The 17,296-nt window shown below is 54.5% G+C and overlaps 1 protein-coding gene across 6 annotated transcripts in view; it reads left to right on the forward strand.

Annotated features, from left to right (window-relative positions):
• Positions 1-10,483, forward strand: part of SLC6A17 (solute carrier family 6 member 17) — a 50,744-nt gene extending 40,261 nt beyond the window's left edge. For all 6 annotated transcript variants that reach the window (XM_067041628.1, XM_059057550.2, XM_067041630.1 and 3 more), the window contains 6 exons: positions 377-618; positions 923-1,115; positions 3,148-3,340; positions 3,940-4,099; positions 5,988-6,150; positions 6,639-10,483. In XM_067041628.1, the coding sequence (XP_066897729.1) occupies positions 377-618; positions 923-1,115; positions 3,148-3,340; positions 3,940-4,099; positions 5,988-6,150; positions 6,639-7,007 (1,320 nt within the window). In that variant the 3' untranslated portion in view covers positions 7,008-10,483. The remainder of the gene's footprint in view (positions 1-376; positions 619-922; positions 1,116-3,147; positions 3,341-3,939; positions 4,100-5,987; positions 6,151-6,638) is intronic.
• Positions 10,484-17,296: the final 6,813 nt, after the last annotated feature.

Below are 17,296 nucleotides of genomic sequence, written 5' to 3' on the forward strand. Positions count from 1 at the left end.
TTTTTAGATTCCTGATACTCTTGCTATCTGTGTTTTACACATAGGAGACCTGAGGCTCAGGGTGGGGTTAGGGGAATTGCCTAGGCCACACGTAGCTCTTTACCACTGTGCCATGCTGCCTCTGGACTCCGTGAGGCTGAGGAAGGGGGGTGTGGTGGGAATTCCACTGCACGAGAATTAAAGCCGTTATCTTTTTTTTTTTTTTTTGGCTGTACCGCCTGCTTGTAGGATCCTTAGTTACCCGGCCAGGGTTTGTGCCTGGGCCACGGCAGTGAAAACGCCGAGTCCTGACCACTGGACCGCCAGGGAATTCCCTAAGCCATGATCTCTGTGTCTCTTTTCTTGCCCTGCCATGGTCGCCCCTCCCCCACCACAGCTGGACAAGATGCTGGACCCTCAGGTGTGGCGGGAGGCAGCCACACAGGTCTTCTTTGCCCTGGGGCTGGGCTTTGGGGGTGTCATCGCCTTCTCCAGCTACAACAAACAGGACAACAACTGCCACTTCGACGCCGCCCTGGTGTCCTTCATCAACTTCTTCACCTCGGTGCTGGCCACCCTCGTGGTGTTCGCTGTGCTGGGCTTCAAGGCCAACATCATGAACGAGAAGTGTGTGGTCGAGTAGGTGGCCCCTATCTCCTCCTGTCCTTTTTTCTCGCTGTCCACCTTCCCCTGGGAGAGTCCCCCTCCACCCGCGCTGGGTGATGGAGATCAGAGGAGCTGTCTGTCCCCAGCCCTGGACCACAGGGACAGCTTCAGAGATGTCTCCGTTGATGCCCATGGCATCCTGCCTGAGTGTCTAGGAGGTGCACCCAGGATGGTGCCCAGTCCTGCCTTTTCACCTGAACTTTTTTTTTTTTACCTTTTTTTTTTCGACTTTTTTTGTTTTAAACCTTTTGAATTTACCCTTCCCTTTGTGCTGCAGGAATGCTGAGAAGATCCTGGGGTACCTCAACACCGACGTCCTGAGCCGGGCCCTCATCCCTCCTCACGTCAACTTCTCTCACCTGACCACTAAGGACTACGCGGAGATGTACAAGGTCATCAAGACCGTGAAGGAGGACCATTTCTCAGCCCTGGGCCTTGATCCCTGCCTTCTGGAGGATGAGCTGGACAAGGTATGGGGCAGGCTGTCCTTCCAGGATGGGCAGAAAGGCAGGTGTGGGAGTGCAAGACCCGGAGACAGGCCATGGGTGGCTGGAGCTTGGGTGCAGAAAGCCTCCAGGGACTCTTTTTTTTTTACTTGGTAAGTGAGGACCTACTATGTGCCCAGAGAAGGACAGAGGGAGGGTGTCGGCCAAAACCCCTGCGCCTGAGGTAGGCTGAGTCTCTCTGAGAAGACGAGGCAGGCACACAAGTCCCAGAAATCACCGGGAACGGGGACGGCTTTCACGTGTCTTGAATGGGTTTCCTGCGCACCCGTCTCTGCCATGTGTAATGCGTTTGGAACAGTGCCTTGGACACAGCATGCAAAAAATAAGTGTTTACATTAGCGTCTGCCCTTCGCTGTCTATACCCTGGGCCCTCGTGACAGAGCCGTGAGCCGAGTATTAATGTTGTCTCCTGTTTTACAGGCGAGCAGCCTGTAAGCTGGGAGCCTGCTTGAGGTCTTACAGCTAAGAAGTAGGGGAGCCAGGGTTCAAAGCTTGATGCTTCTGCCCCTCCCCGAGCTGCCCCACTCCCACTAAGGGCTAATGACCCTTAGCCCCTGGGGAGGGCAGGGCAATGCTGCCCCTCATTAACATGCAGGCCCAAGTTTGGACACCTTGCTTCTATCCCCGTTTGCACAGCTGGAAACTTTCAAAGTGACTGTTCTGTTAGGAGGGGTAACAGGAGAGAGACATACTCACGGGGCCCTGGGATCCAGCTGGTGCCAGGGCTCACATGGGACTGAACCCGCTCCCCTCAGTCAGCCTCGACGAACCCTCCCCTTCTCCGTGGAGCCAGGGAAGCTGACGCTTTCCCTGCGCTCGTGAAAAAGTCAGCTGCATTCTACTGGCACCAGCCTGATGCTGAGGGACTGTGTCACCTGTGAGCTCTTCCCGTGTGATCAAGAGTGAAAGGGCCATGTCTGGGCACCCCTGCCCTGGTTTCTTCCCCAGGTAACTGGCAGCATAAAGAACGGCGCCCTTCCTTGAGACCCTGCCCCATTCTCACAGGCGTGGCCTGGTCCTCTGAATAGAAGTAGGATGGTAGCAGTCTTTTTTAAAAAATACTTACTTATTTATTTGGCTGTGCAGGGTCTTAGTTGTGGCATGCGGGATCTTCGTTGCCATGTGTGGGATCTTCGTTGCCACGTGTGGGATCTTCGTTGCCACGTGCGGGATCTTTAGTTGCGGCATGCGGGATCTAGTTCCCTGACCAGGGATGGAACCCGGGCCCCCTGCATTGGGAGCACAGAGTCTTAACTGCTGGACCACCAGGGAAGTCCCCGTAGCAGTTTTTTTTACATAATACAATCTTGATAACATCTAAATGACAAGAACTACACTCTCACAGTGTGGGGAGGTGTTCCCTCACAGTCCGCAGACACTACAAGATAGCACAGAAGTGATGTCAGCTGACAGTGTGTGGTCAGTTCCCTGTGAGCAGGGACCTGGGCATTAAAGCAGTGGTTCTCTACCTTGGCTGCCCATCAGAGTCACCTGGGGGCTTTATAAAACCCTGATACCCAGCTTTACCCCCAGGCCAAACAAATCATTGTCCTTGGGGAGAGACCCAGGCATCAGTGTTTTTTAAAGGCTCCAACGTGAGTCCATGGGGCAGCTGAGGCTGAGACCACTTCGGGTAAAGTCTGACGTTCAGAGCTGGGGGCAGCTGCATTGCTTAGAGGAGGAGAGTCTTGAGCTGGATGTGTCTCTAAAAGTGAGCATCTTCATCTGAATCACCTGGGGTCCTTGGACAACTCGTAGATTCCAGGCCCCACAGGTGAAGTCCTGAATTAATGTTTTACTCCCTGGGGGGTATTCTGATGCCCACTCAAATCTGAGACCCACTGGCTGAAAGCAAGAGGATTTCGGGGGGGCGGGGATCTCTGTGAAGGAGGGAACAGCTATATTCCTAAAGCTCTGAGGGCAGAGATAAGGAAGCAGGGGGCTCCCAGGTGGGCGTGGACCCTCGCTCAGCCCCGCACCCCGCACCCACCCTCAGTCTGTGCAGGGCACAGGCCTGGCCTTCATCGCCTTCACCGAGGCCATGACGCACTTCCCGGCCTCCCCGTTCTGGTCCGTCATGTTCTTCTTGATGCTCATCAACCTGGGCCTGGGCAGTATGATTGGCACCATGGCGGGCATCACCACACCCATCATCGACACCTTCAAGGTGCCCAAGGAGATGTTCACAGGTACCTCCTCCCGGCAGCCCCCACTGGGCTTATGGGCTGTCCAGGGGAACAGTGAACAGGCTGTGGCTCTGACTGTAGAAAGATTGGGTTCCCACTGGGTTATTCATGACTCCATACTTAGAAAGCTCCACCCCCCCACCCCCCACCCAACCCAGCACACAGCTGGAGCCTGGCTGCACCACCCAGAGAAGAGCACTTAAGAGCCGCAAGGGAGAAGGCTGTTGGGAATCTGTGCCAAACCTGGGCTGGGAGATAGGCCTCTTTCTTGGTTCGTTTGCCCTTCTCCCCAAGGGCCTGCTGAGGTGTCTTAGCAGGGGTGGCCTCCTCTGTGCAGGCCCTGCACCCTGTTCCATCCCTGTCACTCCCAGCCCTGTCACTCCCAGCCCCAGGGTGCCCCCTGCCTAGTAGAGTAGGAGCTCAGAACCTCAGCACCTGGACCCCCTCCCCACCTCCATGCAGGGCTGGGCCTACCAGAGGGGGGCGCTGCAGGCCTGCTGCGAGGAGGGGTGAGATGGGAGGGACCTGGGTGCCCCTAAGACCCCTGGGGCACCACCCACCCTGTACCTTTGCCCCCATACCGGCCTCCCGGCTCTCTGTAGTGGGCTGCTGTGTCTTCGCCTTCTTCGTGGGGCTGTTGTTCGTCCAGCGCTCAGGAAACTACTTTGTCACCATGTTTGATGACTACTCGGCCACCCTGCCACTCACCGTCATTGTCATCCTTGAGAACGTCGCTGTGGCCTGGATCTATGGAACCAAGAAGTAAGGGGGACGTGGGGGAGAGCTGGGGACAGTAGGAGGGGTCTGTCCCATCATGACTCCCTGGAGAGTGCTGTGTTCCCAGGGCTGCTCATGAGTGGGGCAGGAGATCACAGAGTCAGAATGTCAGCCAGAAAGTGCCCTTACAGATCACTTAGGGAAACTGAGTCTCAGAGAGAGGACACGACTGTCCAAGGCCACTGGGCTGGTGAGAGAGAGAGAGAGCCAGGCTGAGGACACAGGTCTTCTGGATTCAGGTGCTGGCATCCTCCTGAATGGGCTTAAATTACCATAGCACCTTTCCTGGGTACCAACTCTTCAGAATTCTGTCAAGCTCATTAAGCGCTTGGTGGGTACCCAAGAGGGCCTTGCCCTCAAAGAACCCATTGACTTCAGCAGCCTGACTCATAATTCTAGAGTGAGCTACGAAGGAGTGTGAAACAAGGTGTGGTTTGGGCCCTAAGTTTGGGGTTGGGTGGGGTAAGAGAATTCAGCAATATGAAAGGATTGGGTCTCGTAGCCTGAGCCTCAGGGAAACCTATACACACTGTCAGCCCCTGGCCTCATTCCTCATTTCAGGACAAATCTGTGTCCCCAGGAAGACCTTTCACTGACTCAGCAACACCCGGGGCTCCTCTAACCCACTCAGCCTGACCCACCCCGATGTCTAGACCTGGTCTCAGAATCAGACTCTCACAGGCCCTGCTACAGCCATCTACTTCCTAGGAGAGTGCAGGAGGGAATGGGCTGATAAGACAGAGCAACCTGTGAGCCGGGGTTAAAACACGCTGCTGGAAAGGCTCTCACTCTTCTGCAGTCTGGTGAAGCCCCGTACCCCTTCTCAGACTGTTATTTTTTAATGCACAAGATAAACTATATAAGATTATATAGGAAACTAGTTATATTGAAAATTAGCAAAATGATGTTTAAAATCTGTGATACAGTAATATACGTGTACTTTATTTTTACTGCATTAAGTTACAAGATCTAGCTGTGGCTCTGATAACAATGGTAATTTCAGCGCAGTGATGAGCTTAAATGATGTTTGTCGGTATCTCAATTGTAATGTGATAGGGAAATATCTGTGATTTAATCAATTGCTTACAGTGTCTTGGGTACTGTGAATACTACTGTCGTTGCTTGCACTTATAACAGAAAGAAATGCAAGATTTCAGCTAGGTGTAGCTGAGGTAAAGATGATTTTTTTTTTTTTTTTTTTTTGCGGTATGCGGGCCTCTCACTGTTGTGGCCTCTCCCGTTGTGGAGCACAGGCTCCGGACGCACAGGCTCAGCGGCCATGGCTCACGGGCTCAGTTGCTCCGCGGCATGTGGGATCTTCCCGGACCAGGGCACGAACCCGTGTCTCCTGCATCGGCAGGCGGACTCTCAACCACTGCGCCACCAGGGAAGCCCAAAGATGATTTTTTTAAATGCCATTCATGTACACAGCCTGCCAACCTCCCAGAATGTCACCCACATGCCCAGTGGTTAGGCATCCCTGAGTCAGGACGGCCTTCTGCCTTTGGACACTAGGAATGTGCACTTCTACCTCTCTTCCAGCAGGGGGAGTCTAGAGCCAGGCCAGCACCAGGTGGACTGGGTGCCCAGCAAAGCCCTCTGGAGCCTGTCCACCTGCCCAGGGCGTGTCCTGTGGGCTGTATCATATCCCTGGGTGAGGTGTGACGTGACACAGTCAGAGGAAGTTAGGGGAGGACAACAGAGCCTTTTCAGAGGCCAGCGGGGCCACAGAATAATGTATTGAATGTGAAGAGTGTAAGAGCCTGGGAGGGAGGGACTGGTCAGTGAAGGCTTCCTGGAGGAGGTGGCTGGGGGGGGCACGTGCCAGCATAGTGGGGGTGCCAACTTCTGGACCCTACGCTGTGCTTGGCAGGTTCATGCAGGAGCTGACGGAGATGTTGGGCTTCCAGCCCTACCGCTTCTATTTCTACATGTGGAAGTTCGTGTCTCCACTGTGCATGGCTGTGCTCACCACGGCCAGCGTCATCCAGCTGGGGGTCACGCCCCCGGGCTACAGCGCCTGGATCAAGGAGGAGGTGAGAGGCGGGGGCCTGAAACCCCAGGGACATTGGCATCTTCCCAGGCCTTTAATGCCACAGGTGGTAGAGATAACCCCTTATAGGGCAACTACTCGGTGCCAGACCCTGCCAGGGGCTTTGCACAGCTGATCCGTAACCTTTACAACCACCCAAAGAGAGAGGTGATGTTATCGCTGTCACACAAATGGGGAGACCAAGGGTCAGAAAGGTGAGCGCACTTGTCCAGTCTTTCTAACCCATGTTTTCTCTCCCTGTGGAGTCCATGGAGTGGAACCACCCCAACTTTTTACAAGTGCAGAAACTGAGACCCAGGGAGGCTCAGGCCCTTAGCCAAGGGGACCAGCTAACCCAAGGAGCAGCCCCTGATGAGCGCCATCTCTGCCAGAGCCTGGCCAGGATGGGTGCGGCGGGGAAGTTGTCCTGGAGCCTGAGAGGGTGAGGCTGCGGCAGGGCGGGCAACAGCCCTCACCCGTGTCCACCCCTAGGCTGCCGAGCGCTACCTGTATTTCCCTAACTGGGCCATGGCTCTCCTGATCACGCTCATCGTCGTGGCTGTCCTGCCCATCCCTGTGGTGTTCGTTCTGCGACACTTCCACCTGCTCTCCGACGGCTCCAACACCCTCTCCGTGTCCTACAAGAAGGGCCGCATGATGAAGGACATCTCCAACCTGGAGGAGAATGACAAGACCCGCTTCATCCTCAGCAAGGTGCCCAGCGAGGCGCCCTCCCCCATGCCCACTCACCGCTCCTACCTGGGTCCCGGCAGCACATCGCCCCTGGAGACCAGTGGCAACCCCAACGGACGCTATGGGAGTGGCTACCTCCTGGCCAGCACCCCTGAGTCGGAGCTGTGACCACCGCCCCGCCCTGCCCGCCTCGCCTCCCACACCCAGCCAGCCCACGTGTCCCAGCCTGGCTTTTCCTTCCAGGCCAGGCCCTCTGCCCAAGGGGAGGGGGTCTGCCCTGCCTCATCCTCCACCCCAGTCCCAGCCGACTTCTGCTTCCTAGATCTGAGTGGGGGCTGGGAGAAGCTCTGTCCCCCAATCTAGGCCCCCAACCCAGCTAACCTTCAGAGATCCTCTTACCAAACTACAGCTGAGTAACTGGAACCACCCAGACGTCCCGATTCCCAGCACAGGGGAGACTCCAAGTGGCCACTCCAGGGGTCACTCCACACTCCCTCTCTCCTGCAGTTCTTAGGTCTCGGAGTCCCTTAGGTCTGTGCTGCCAGGTAGTGGTGGTGGCACGGGGATGGGTTGGGTGGGGTGTCCCTTTCCAGAGGTGCCCAATTTAAGGTTGGGGATGGGGCAGAGGTGCCAGGACTCAGGGCTCAGACTTTGGGATGGAGCCTGCAGAAATCCCCAAGTTCTGTTTGGTGAGGCAGACGGTGCCCTCTGGTTTAGAGCATGAGCCTTGGCAGTGCGGGTGGTGGGATGAGGGGGCTCCTTGGCCCCGGGCTCAAGGTGGACCCTCCAGTGTTCTTGGCCCTGCCTGGGGTGGGGGTGGGGGTGCTCCCGCATCCTGCCTGGTAGGGCAGTGACTGGCCCCAGAGCCCTTCCCACCTCCATTAGGGCTAAGCCTGCTCTCTCCCCACACCCACATCCGAGAGCCCAGAGTCGTGGCCTCTGCCTCTGTCCTCGAGAGAGGAGAGGTCTCCAGAGCACACCTGATGGCTCACAGCACAAGTCAGGTGGTTTGGAGCACAGCTGTGAAGCACACCCCCTCCCCTCTCGCTAGTGGCAGCTTCTTCCCTGGAATGGCAGTCCCTAGAGTTCAGGGGCTCACACCTGGGGAAGGAGATGATTTCACTGCCCCTTTGGGCCGCCGCCCCTCTCCTCGTACAAGAACAGCCACCCGGTGTGCACGTCGTGTGTGGAAACCTCGGAAACCTTTCCCAAGCTTCCTGGCCCGTGGCGGGGTGTGGGGGGCACAGGCCGTGCTGTGGCCACTGGAAGCTGCCCAGGGGGAGGGCCAGGCCTCTGTCCTGGGGCCCAGCCCTGCGGCACCCCACCCACGCTTACCTTCACCTCCCTGGGAAGAGGGCTGCCCTCGGAGCGCAGGCTAAGAGGATTGGAACCTGATTAGAGGTCAGAAGTCTGCAGAGAGATGAATGGACTGATGAGAGGATGCAAGGATGGGTGGATGGAAGGAAGGAGTGGGGGGAGGAAGGAAGACTGGCTGGGACAGCAAACCTCCATCTTTGAGAGCTGCAGTGGGCAGGGCAGGAGCAGGTCTGGCTCCTTCACAAAGGGTCCTGAGTCACTCTTGTGCCTCTGGCTGCTCTCAGCACTGGGAGGGACACAGTAGGCCCAGGGGTCCCTCCTCCACCCCTTAGTCCCTTGGTTTTCCCCGCCCCCCCCCTTGGGGTCCACTCGCCATCTCCCTTCCTCATCCTCCTCCCACACGTGTTCCCATTTCCAGCCCTCTCAGCCCCACCCATCCTTCCTGAGCGTGTGAGGGGAGGGGGGACCCACATCTCCACAAAGACATGAGCTTTGGGGACACAACATCACGCCTTAGGCCCCCTCACCTGACAACACCTCCTACCTGGCCCTGTGCCTAATCCCAAGCAGAAATAGCAACAGGAAAAGCAAGGCCCCAGGAGAGACACTACTATATATACACTTCTATATATTCCATTTCTATTGTATATTCAATCTGTACATGTGGGTGTAAATGCTGTTAAATGACAAACCCAATATTATACTGTGGCTGGTGGACTATTTTCATCCTCAGTGCTGTAAAGATCTATTTTCATTGTATATTTGATATATTTTTAATTTCATAGCGTGTGGTGGACCAGGCCCCATCACGCCAGCCTGTGACAGAGCCTGTGACAGGGCGGCTGAGCTGGGGCCGTCAGCTTGGTCCTCGTGGGCTGGGTAGTGCTTGTAGCCGGCTGCCGTAGGCCGGGCCCTGTCCTGCTGCGTCTCTGCCATTAGACGTAGGGCCCCGAGCTTGGTGCGTGTGCGTGTGCGTGTGTGCACGCACATATGTGGGTGTGGGTGTGCATAGGGTGCTGACCTGTGATCCCCGTGTTTACCACGTTCCTGAAGGCCACGCTGCCCTCCTGCCACCTCCTCCTCCTCTCAGCTCCGTCAGGCGAGGCATCAGGGCAGGGTTCCTTGGGAAACCCCTGTCCTGGGAAAGGCATATGCCTCTCACTGGTGACTCATTGCCTTCACCCCACTGGGCTTGCCAGAAACAGGGGATGAGGCATCTTAGGGGAGTGGGAGAAGTCCCCACATTTATTTTATTTTCTTGCTGTGCCCACTGGAGACACAGTGTCTTCAGCTCCAGGGAAAGTGCTGGGTTTCTTAGGATGGTGAGACCCCAAGAGGGCATCAGCTCACAGTGCCTCTGTCCTGCGTTTATCCTTGAGACGTCCCTGACAGTGTTCAGAGGGAACAGCCGCCCCTCAGTGCCTCAGCTCACTCCTCAGGGGGGCTGGGAGTGGATGGGGCCGATGGGGTCAAGAGCAGGTAGGACATCTGACGGAGAGAGATCCAGCGCCAGATTCCCTGGAGGAGCAGGAGGTGGCCAGAGAGGGGCAGGCCCTACGTTCCAGCACAGGGTCTCCACCCCACTAACTTTGGTGCTGTCCATGCAGTGCCCACAGGGGACAGAGCAGACTCCAGGGCAGAGCAGGGCAGGGCAGGGGTGTACCTGAAAGAGTCCCTGGTGCCTGGTCCTGCCTCTGCCCGCCCTCCAGCCCCAGTCACCAGCTTCTTGCTCAGGGAGCCCTCTCCACTGAGGCAACGTGAAGCCTGAGGCCCAGATGGGTGGACGGGTGGGCACAGAGGTTGATGCCAGCCAGGATGGCTTTTGCCCTCGAGCAATAAGTCTGTGGGGACTAGTGCTAGGAGAGGCCCTCCTGACTCAGCCTACAGGCCGTGAGGCTAGGGGTCAGAAGCTGTGTGGTCCCAGGCCCAAGCAGGCCTGCACTAGTATGGGGAGGGGGCTGGCCTCTGCCTTCTTCACAGCTGCACCTCCCCCCGCCCACCGGAGTACATGTTGGGACGCACCCGACTCCCTGCGCGCCCATCAGGCCCCCAAACTGGGGGCCTGCTGCCCCTTCACTGGATCCTAATGACTGGGGATGGGGGAGAAGGGCCCAGCGTCCCTTCTCATCCTAAGCACACATGCCAGGTGTCACTTTCGGTTCTGGCGCAAGTTCAGAAAAGTTCTAGTCCACGTGCCCCATGCTGCTCAGAGCCCTGGGTCGAGACCACTCAGCCCAGGGGAGGGGATGAGGCTTTGTCACCCCTGGAGCCCCTCCTTCCTCTCTACACCCCCCACGGTGTACAATAAAGTGTCTGTTCTTACCAAACCCCTCTTGCCTTTCTGACCTGCTCTGGGATCAGGGAGAGGGGATGGGAGAGGCCACGGATTCCGAGGGCAGCTTTGGGTTGAAAGCCTGGATGGGATGGGTTGGTGAGGTCCACTGTGGGACTTTGGGGGCTGCCTGGCTGTCTGGTTGTCTGGCTGAGGAGTCTGAGGAGGATGAAGAGGGGCATGTGTTTATTTTCCTAGGAATTGTCCAGGATAGGTAACCGCATACACTGGTAGCAAGCCTTACAGATTCCAAGTACTTCACACATCTAAGCTCATGTGATCACAGCAACAGCCCTCTGAGGGAGATATGCTGTTGTCCAAGTTTTTCCAGGTGAGGTAAATGAGGCTTCATCTGATGTGAGGATGGTGTTTTGTGTCTGTGTACGGGACCTCGTAGGGAAAATTCCGACCCTGCCTTACTGCCAGGAAGACAGCCATCTAGGCCTGTCAGTTCTGCAAGGGGGGAGGTGGGAGGGGCTGAGGGTGGGAAGATGCCAGTGTCCAGAGGCCTGAGATTGAGGGATTGAGGTGGGGGATGGCCGGGGATTTGAGGGTTTGCCAGGAGCAGGCCACTTAAGTTCTGAGAGAATGGTCCCTCTCTTCAAGGTAGCTGTCTTTTTTGCAAGCTTCAGTAGAAGGTAAAGGTGAAATACGAGATTGTTCATTGCCTATTTTCACAAATTTCAGTCTCAAGTATTTATTGAGCACCTACTGAATGCTTAGCTCTGGAGAACAGAATGAGCTGGGGGTAGGGGAAGCACTACTTCTTTGCTTACCCTCAAGGAGCACAGACACTGGAAGAGACAGGAAGTCTGGATCCCGGGGGAGGCCCCACCACACGGCACTCTACTCCAGTCTAGAATGATGCAACCTGATACCTGACACAGCCAAAGTCCCCCAAGGAACGTTCCATTTCCTTCTCCTGCCACAGAGAACAAAGTGTTGTTCCAGGAATAGCCACCAGATGGCAGGAAAACCTTTCTCTCCAGGTCTTGGTCCACTTACCTGTCTCTCCAACTCCATCACTTATTCTTTTGTGGGCTAATTTATTCTTGAACAAACATTTATTAAGTATCCACCATGAAGAAGCTCTGTGCCAGCTATGGATACACAAGGATAAATCAATCAGCAGCGCTCACTGTCCTGAGTTTGGGGAAGGGAACCCCTCCTCCCCCACCCCCCATTTTCAAATCTCCCCATATATCTCTCAAACAGGGGAATGTCTTGGTGCTAAAAATATCACTCCTTGAAAATTAGTTCAATTATTTGTTTAAAGTTAATGTTTTGGGTTGAAATGCCAACGCTTCTGCCAGGAGGGACACATAGATCCACTAAAAAATGGTATCACAAATGCTTGGGTTTGAGGGAGTTATGGAGTCAGACTTCCCAAGTTCAAGTTCCAATGCTAGCTAGGCTTCCTGCTTCCTGAAAGACCTAGGGCAAGTTATTTAACCCCTCTGAGCTTAAATTTCCTAGTCTGTAAGATAGGTATAACGAATGGATTGAATGAGATAATGCATGTTGCTGTGTGTCGAGTTACTCCAAAGCTTAGTGGCTTGAAACAACCGTTCTATTATATCTCATGATTTTGGGGGTGAGGAATTCAGGTATGGCTTGTCTGAGTGGCTCTTCTAGTGGCAACTGAGGTCACTCAGTGGTATTCAACCGGCAGATGAGCTGATCTGGAGGGTCCAAGGCAGCCTCGCTCACATTCATTCAAATGGCTGGCACCTCAGTTTGAACAGCTGGCAGCCTGGGTTCAGACTGTCCCCAGAGGAGCATCTACAACTGGATTCCACAGCACAGTTCATCTCTGGGTGGCCAGACTTGTATGTGATGGCTCAAGGTGCCCGGAGAGATCAATTCAAGAGATAGGAGATGGAAGCTGTCAATTTCTTAAGGCCTGGGCCTGGAAAATGGCATAGTGACACTTATGCCATATTCTGTGGGTCACAGCATCTTCCCAGAGTTAATGGGAGGACATACAGATCCCGCTTGTTGATGGGAAGGGGGCCAAAGAATTTGTGGCTGCCCACGAAACAGGCCTATTCCAGGGTGCCAGAGACCTTTAGTCACTGGTGCCTGAGTGGGGCACAAACAGCTAAGTTCTGATGGGGAAGTGAATGGCTGAGCTTGGGCCCTGGGTATAGCGAGCAGACAGGGAGGAAGAGGAGAGCGTGAGGGGGGCATGGGAGACAACTTCTTCTGACTTATGCTTGCCCAGGGCAGGTAGCATGAAGTAGGTTTGAATCATGACTCTATCACCAACCCTATGACCTGGGGCAGGTCCCTGAACCCTCTGAACCTCCACTTTCTATAGGGAGAATGACAATAAAAACGCTTCCTTGCAGAGATGTTGGGAGGAAAAAATGAACTCCTTCTGGAAAACCTACTGGAATCCAGTATAGAATTCTTTCCAAACTGGAATATAATAGGTGCTCATTTAAATATTAGCTTCCTTCCTCCTTGCAACTGGAGTAAGTCCATGGGGCCTGCTTCATTCTGGGGGCCCCATCACCCTTGCAGTGAGTCATTCTCCCAGAGCTATTTTGAAAGCCTAAAACTCAAAGAAGCCAAGGAAGGAGGGGAGAGAAGTCACTGTTTTAAGGAAAGGGAGTATCAGAAGTGTGGGTGTCTCCCCAATCCCTCACACCATCATGTTCCCCCCCGACAAACAGCCATAAACAGCTACACAGCTTCAGCCAGCTCCAGCCACAGGGCCTTGGGCTAAAGGAGAAGGATTCTACAGACCATAGGGATATGGCGGCTTTTTAAAAAAAGGCCCCAAATTCTTTAACACTTCAAGGGAATGGAGTCCATGCTCCTCCCCTGGAATCTGGGTGAGCAAAATCTTCCTCTGACCAACAGAGTATGGCAGAAATAATGCTATGTGACTTCTGAGGCTAGATTAGAATTGGTCATGCCACTTCCGTTGGGAGTTCTGGGGAAACCCAGACATCATCTAAGAAGTACAACTACCCTGAGACTAGCCTGTGCCAGAGAGGCCGTGTGTTTGCAGGTGTACCGTTGACAGCTTCAGCCAAGCTCTCAGCCAACAGCCAGCATTAACTGCCAGCCACACGCACACACCACGGTGAACATTCAGCCCAGCTGAGCTTCAGATGTCTGCAGCCCCGGCTGACATCTGCCTGCAGCTGCGTGAAGAACTCTAAGCAAGGACTGTCTAACAGCCCTTCCTAACTTCTGACCCATAAAATCATGAGCAAAATACAGCACTTGTTGGATCTATACCACGAAGTTTGGGTAATTTGTTTCACAGCGACAGTAACCAGAATATAAACCTTAGTGCTTATCTGTCCCAGCCTCCTCGTAGAATAGTTGGAGAAACTGGCCCAGAGATGGGAAACTCAGAGCCTCATAAACCACGGAGTTGGAGTCAAAGGGCTGGAAGCGATCTGAGTGTCAACCAAGTGGGGGCAAAAATTGGGATCAAAGACTGGGTTTCTCCCAATCCAGTGCACTCTCCAGTATAGCAAGCTGCTGACAGGGAGGGCTCCCACCTTCTCCTACCCTCACCCCACTGCCTCATTAATTCCATGCATCAAGTATAAACCAAGTGTTCTGAGTGCCTAAGCACTGGGAATATACAAAGAAGGATCAGGCAGGGGTCCCTTGCCTTGTACTTCTACTGCCTTGTAGAAGCAGTAATAATCTGACTTGGCACGTCCTGTCACTGTCATACTCACCGGTGCCAGGCACACTGCTGCGTTTACTTACATGGTCTTAAAATGGGAAGAAACCCTGGGAGATGGGGAGAAGGCCATGTGTGTTACTCAACAACCCCCCAACCATTATTAGGATTACTCCAAGCGAGCCACGGTGCCAGCTGCAGAGCAAAGCTCCACCCTGGGGCTCCCTGGGTCAGAGCTGGCTGGCTTCTGGGTCTGTCTGTTCTTCCCAGGGCTGACCCAAGCAGGGAAGAATCCCTGGGTTTCATGAGTGTCCCAGAGGAGCCCAAGTTTGGTCTCCCTCTCCAGATAACTGCTTTCCTTTCCCTGGGACACCACTGGAGGGGACCGGGCCCATCAGGACTAATTAACCACTCTAATGGAATAAGCCAGTTTTGCTAGAATTTAGCCCAGGTGGGAGGAAGCTGTACTTTTCTAGATGGAGAAGCACTGAGTGCCAAGGAGTCTTGCCAGCTGGGCCCTGAACTACCGTGTGTGCATGCGTGCTCTCATTCTCTGCACCTGGCCTGGGCCTCTATCTCAGCAGCCGTGAGCCAGGAGGGCCCGGGGAGTCCCCTTAGCTGCCCTGATCCTGTGATCCCATGAACACTGTTCTACATGCAGAGGCCATGGGGGCCCAATATCATTCTTGACCCTTGGCCCAAGCCCAGGCCAAGCTCAGTCTCCCAGCACTCACTGCTGCTCCACAGGCCTGGAATCTGTCAAGGAGAATGTGCCTGTGAGCTGACAATCAGGTCCCTTCTAGCCCTTTGACTCCAAGTCCATGGTTTATGAGGCTCTGAGTCCTGGCCAGGCCTGAGCTTGTAGCCTGTACCCTTCTGGTCTTTTCCCTTGAGCTGGGTCATCAAAGGCCATCTCTGGTGTTCCCCCAGAGCCCCAAATACACCTTCACCAGGATTTTCACAGCAACTCATCCCTGCCTTCGTCCCTTGTGCCGAGCCCTTCTAGCTGACCTCTGCAAGGCCCGGTGGGCTGTCCTCTGTGTCTGGGTTCTTCCCAGACCCCTCCTGGGAAGGCTCTCAGCATTTGATTTGGAGCCTGCAAGTCTCTGCAGGCCGCCTGGGGGTGGGGGTGGAAGGCAGGATAAAGTGAAGTGATAAGCACATGGGAGGTTTCAGCCTCCTCTCACCCTCCCTTCTCTCCCTCCATGAGGGGAAAAGCTCTATCATCCTCTGCCCCAATGATGATGACTGATAAAGCAATTCAATTAACCAGTCTGGGAAGCAGGGAAGGCTGGGAAAGGATGCTGGCTCCTTGACCTGGACCTGAGGGAAGAGGGTTTGGTTCTTGGCAGGAGCTGGAATACCAAAAGAAGGAGGTGTGACTATCAATGGCTAGGACTTTGCCTTGGCAGCCATTGGGCCTGCTCCTAGGCCTGGAGACCCTCAAAGCAAGCAGAGTCCACAGAAAAAAACAAAAATGGAGAGGAAATTGGCTAGCTTCTGTCACCTCAAAGTGGCTGAGCCCCACACCAAGCTCCCAGTGGGCAAACAGGAAGGGTAAATGGCTTTGCTGTCAGGCTCTCAAGCCTCCTAGTGGCCAGATCAGGCTCAGCTCTCAGAGAGCAAGGGCCTCATATGAGGGGGCTCTAGAAAGGCTACAGGTGCTTGACAGCGCCCCCATCCGTTCCACTCTGGGATCAAACATTGCTCTGGTTTCCTTTTCTTTGCTATACCTTTATTCCTGTTGAGGAAAACCCACTGTGGCTGACATTTTAGCATGAACTGGCTCCCAGATGGATGTTCTTTCCAGACAGCTGGAAGAAACCTGGGCATCCAGAGGAGGAAAGTGGAGAAAAGGGAAAAGAGCTTGTGGAATTTGGAATTTCTAGCTGTGATTGCTTCGTGGTCTTGCTTAAGCCTGTTGGTCATCAAGATCTTGGAGGAAAGGAAAAGGGAGAGATCAGGCCAAGTCCCAGATGGGAGAGATACCTGAGGTCCCGGAATTGACCAGAAGCCTATCAGCCCCATTTTCTCCCATGACCACAGCCCAAACAGTGAGGTCTGGAGCAGGGTCTCCTAGCACCACCAGGGGGCAGCACCCACCCATCCACAGTAGGCTGTCACATGGCAGTCTGGTGGGGGGTGCTCTCTCCTTCCTGGGTTCTGAGCTTTTCGGAAATAGCAAGACCTCATACATACAGAATTGATGGAGACAAGCCCTATGAGGCCAGCTGCGGCATGCTGAATCCTCCAGAAAATTCCAGAGAGGCCCGGGTAACAGGTTAGCCCAGAGCTCTAGGATAAAACCTTCAGCAAGTGGTGAGGTCTTCTCTGGAGGCCTCTGGCCTGCCTAAGTTCCCTTCTCCAGGAGCTGGGCAGTGTGCTGAGTCAGGGGCCCTCCCACCCAGTGCACTTTCACCCCGCTGCCTCTCCAAGGCTGGGCCCTCTGTTTTCAGTGACTCTTCCTGGGTTCCCCTACCCCGACCCCAGCTTTCTGACCTCCTGTCCAGGCCTCCTTTTTCTCTGGCAGTTTTCTCCCTCCATTTATCTCCCCACATGCTTCTCACCATCTACAAACACCACAGAGTGAAAGCACCAAGAGGGTGGAGATTTACAAGGGCAAGGTTGGAGGGGCTCTGTTTTGTTTAGTGCCTGGAACAGCTTCTGGCACATAGTAGGTACTCAAGAAATATTTACTGAATGAACAAATGACTTAGGAGTGGGATGCTGGGATGGTATTCTTCACTTCTCCCACCCACCCCCACCAACCGCTCCCTTTTCTGGGAATGACTGAGTTCTGCCAGCCTGAAGAATGGAAAGTGGGGGAGAAACCCCTAGGGAGTTTGCCAGGACACAACCAGATAGGGCTTTAAAGCTATTCATTACAGTCAATTCTTTAATAACCATGCTGTTGTTCTTCCTTCCTCATTCCAGCTTCTGGCCAGTCCTGGGTCTTCTCTCCCCAGTCACAACTGGGAGATTTCTTTTCCACTGCAGCAAACTCAAAGCCAGCTAAACTCTGAAATGGAGACATCAGATCCAAGGGGTAGGGAGACTGGACACAAAATGGGTGCCAGCAAATGAGTGTTTCTGCCTACAGTTCAGGATGCTATTTACCTCTTCTGCATGTTAGTACAGATCACAGACCATCATCAT

This window comes from Kogia breviceps, chromosome 1 (assembly GCF_026419965.1).
Source record: "Kogia breviceps isolate mKogBre1 chromosome 1, mKogBre1 haplotype 1, whole genome shotgun sequence".
Classification (NCBI taxonomy): domain Eukaryota; kingdom Metazoa; phylum Chordata; class Mammalia; order Artiodactyla; family Physeteridae; genus Kogia; species Kogia breviceps.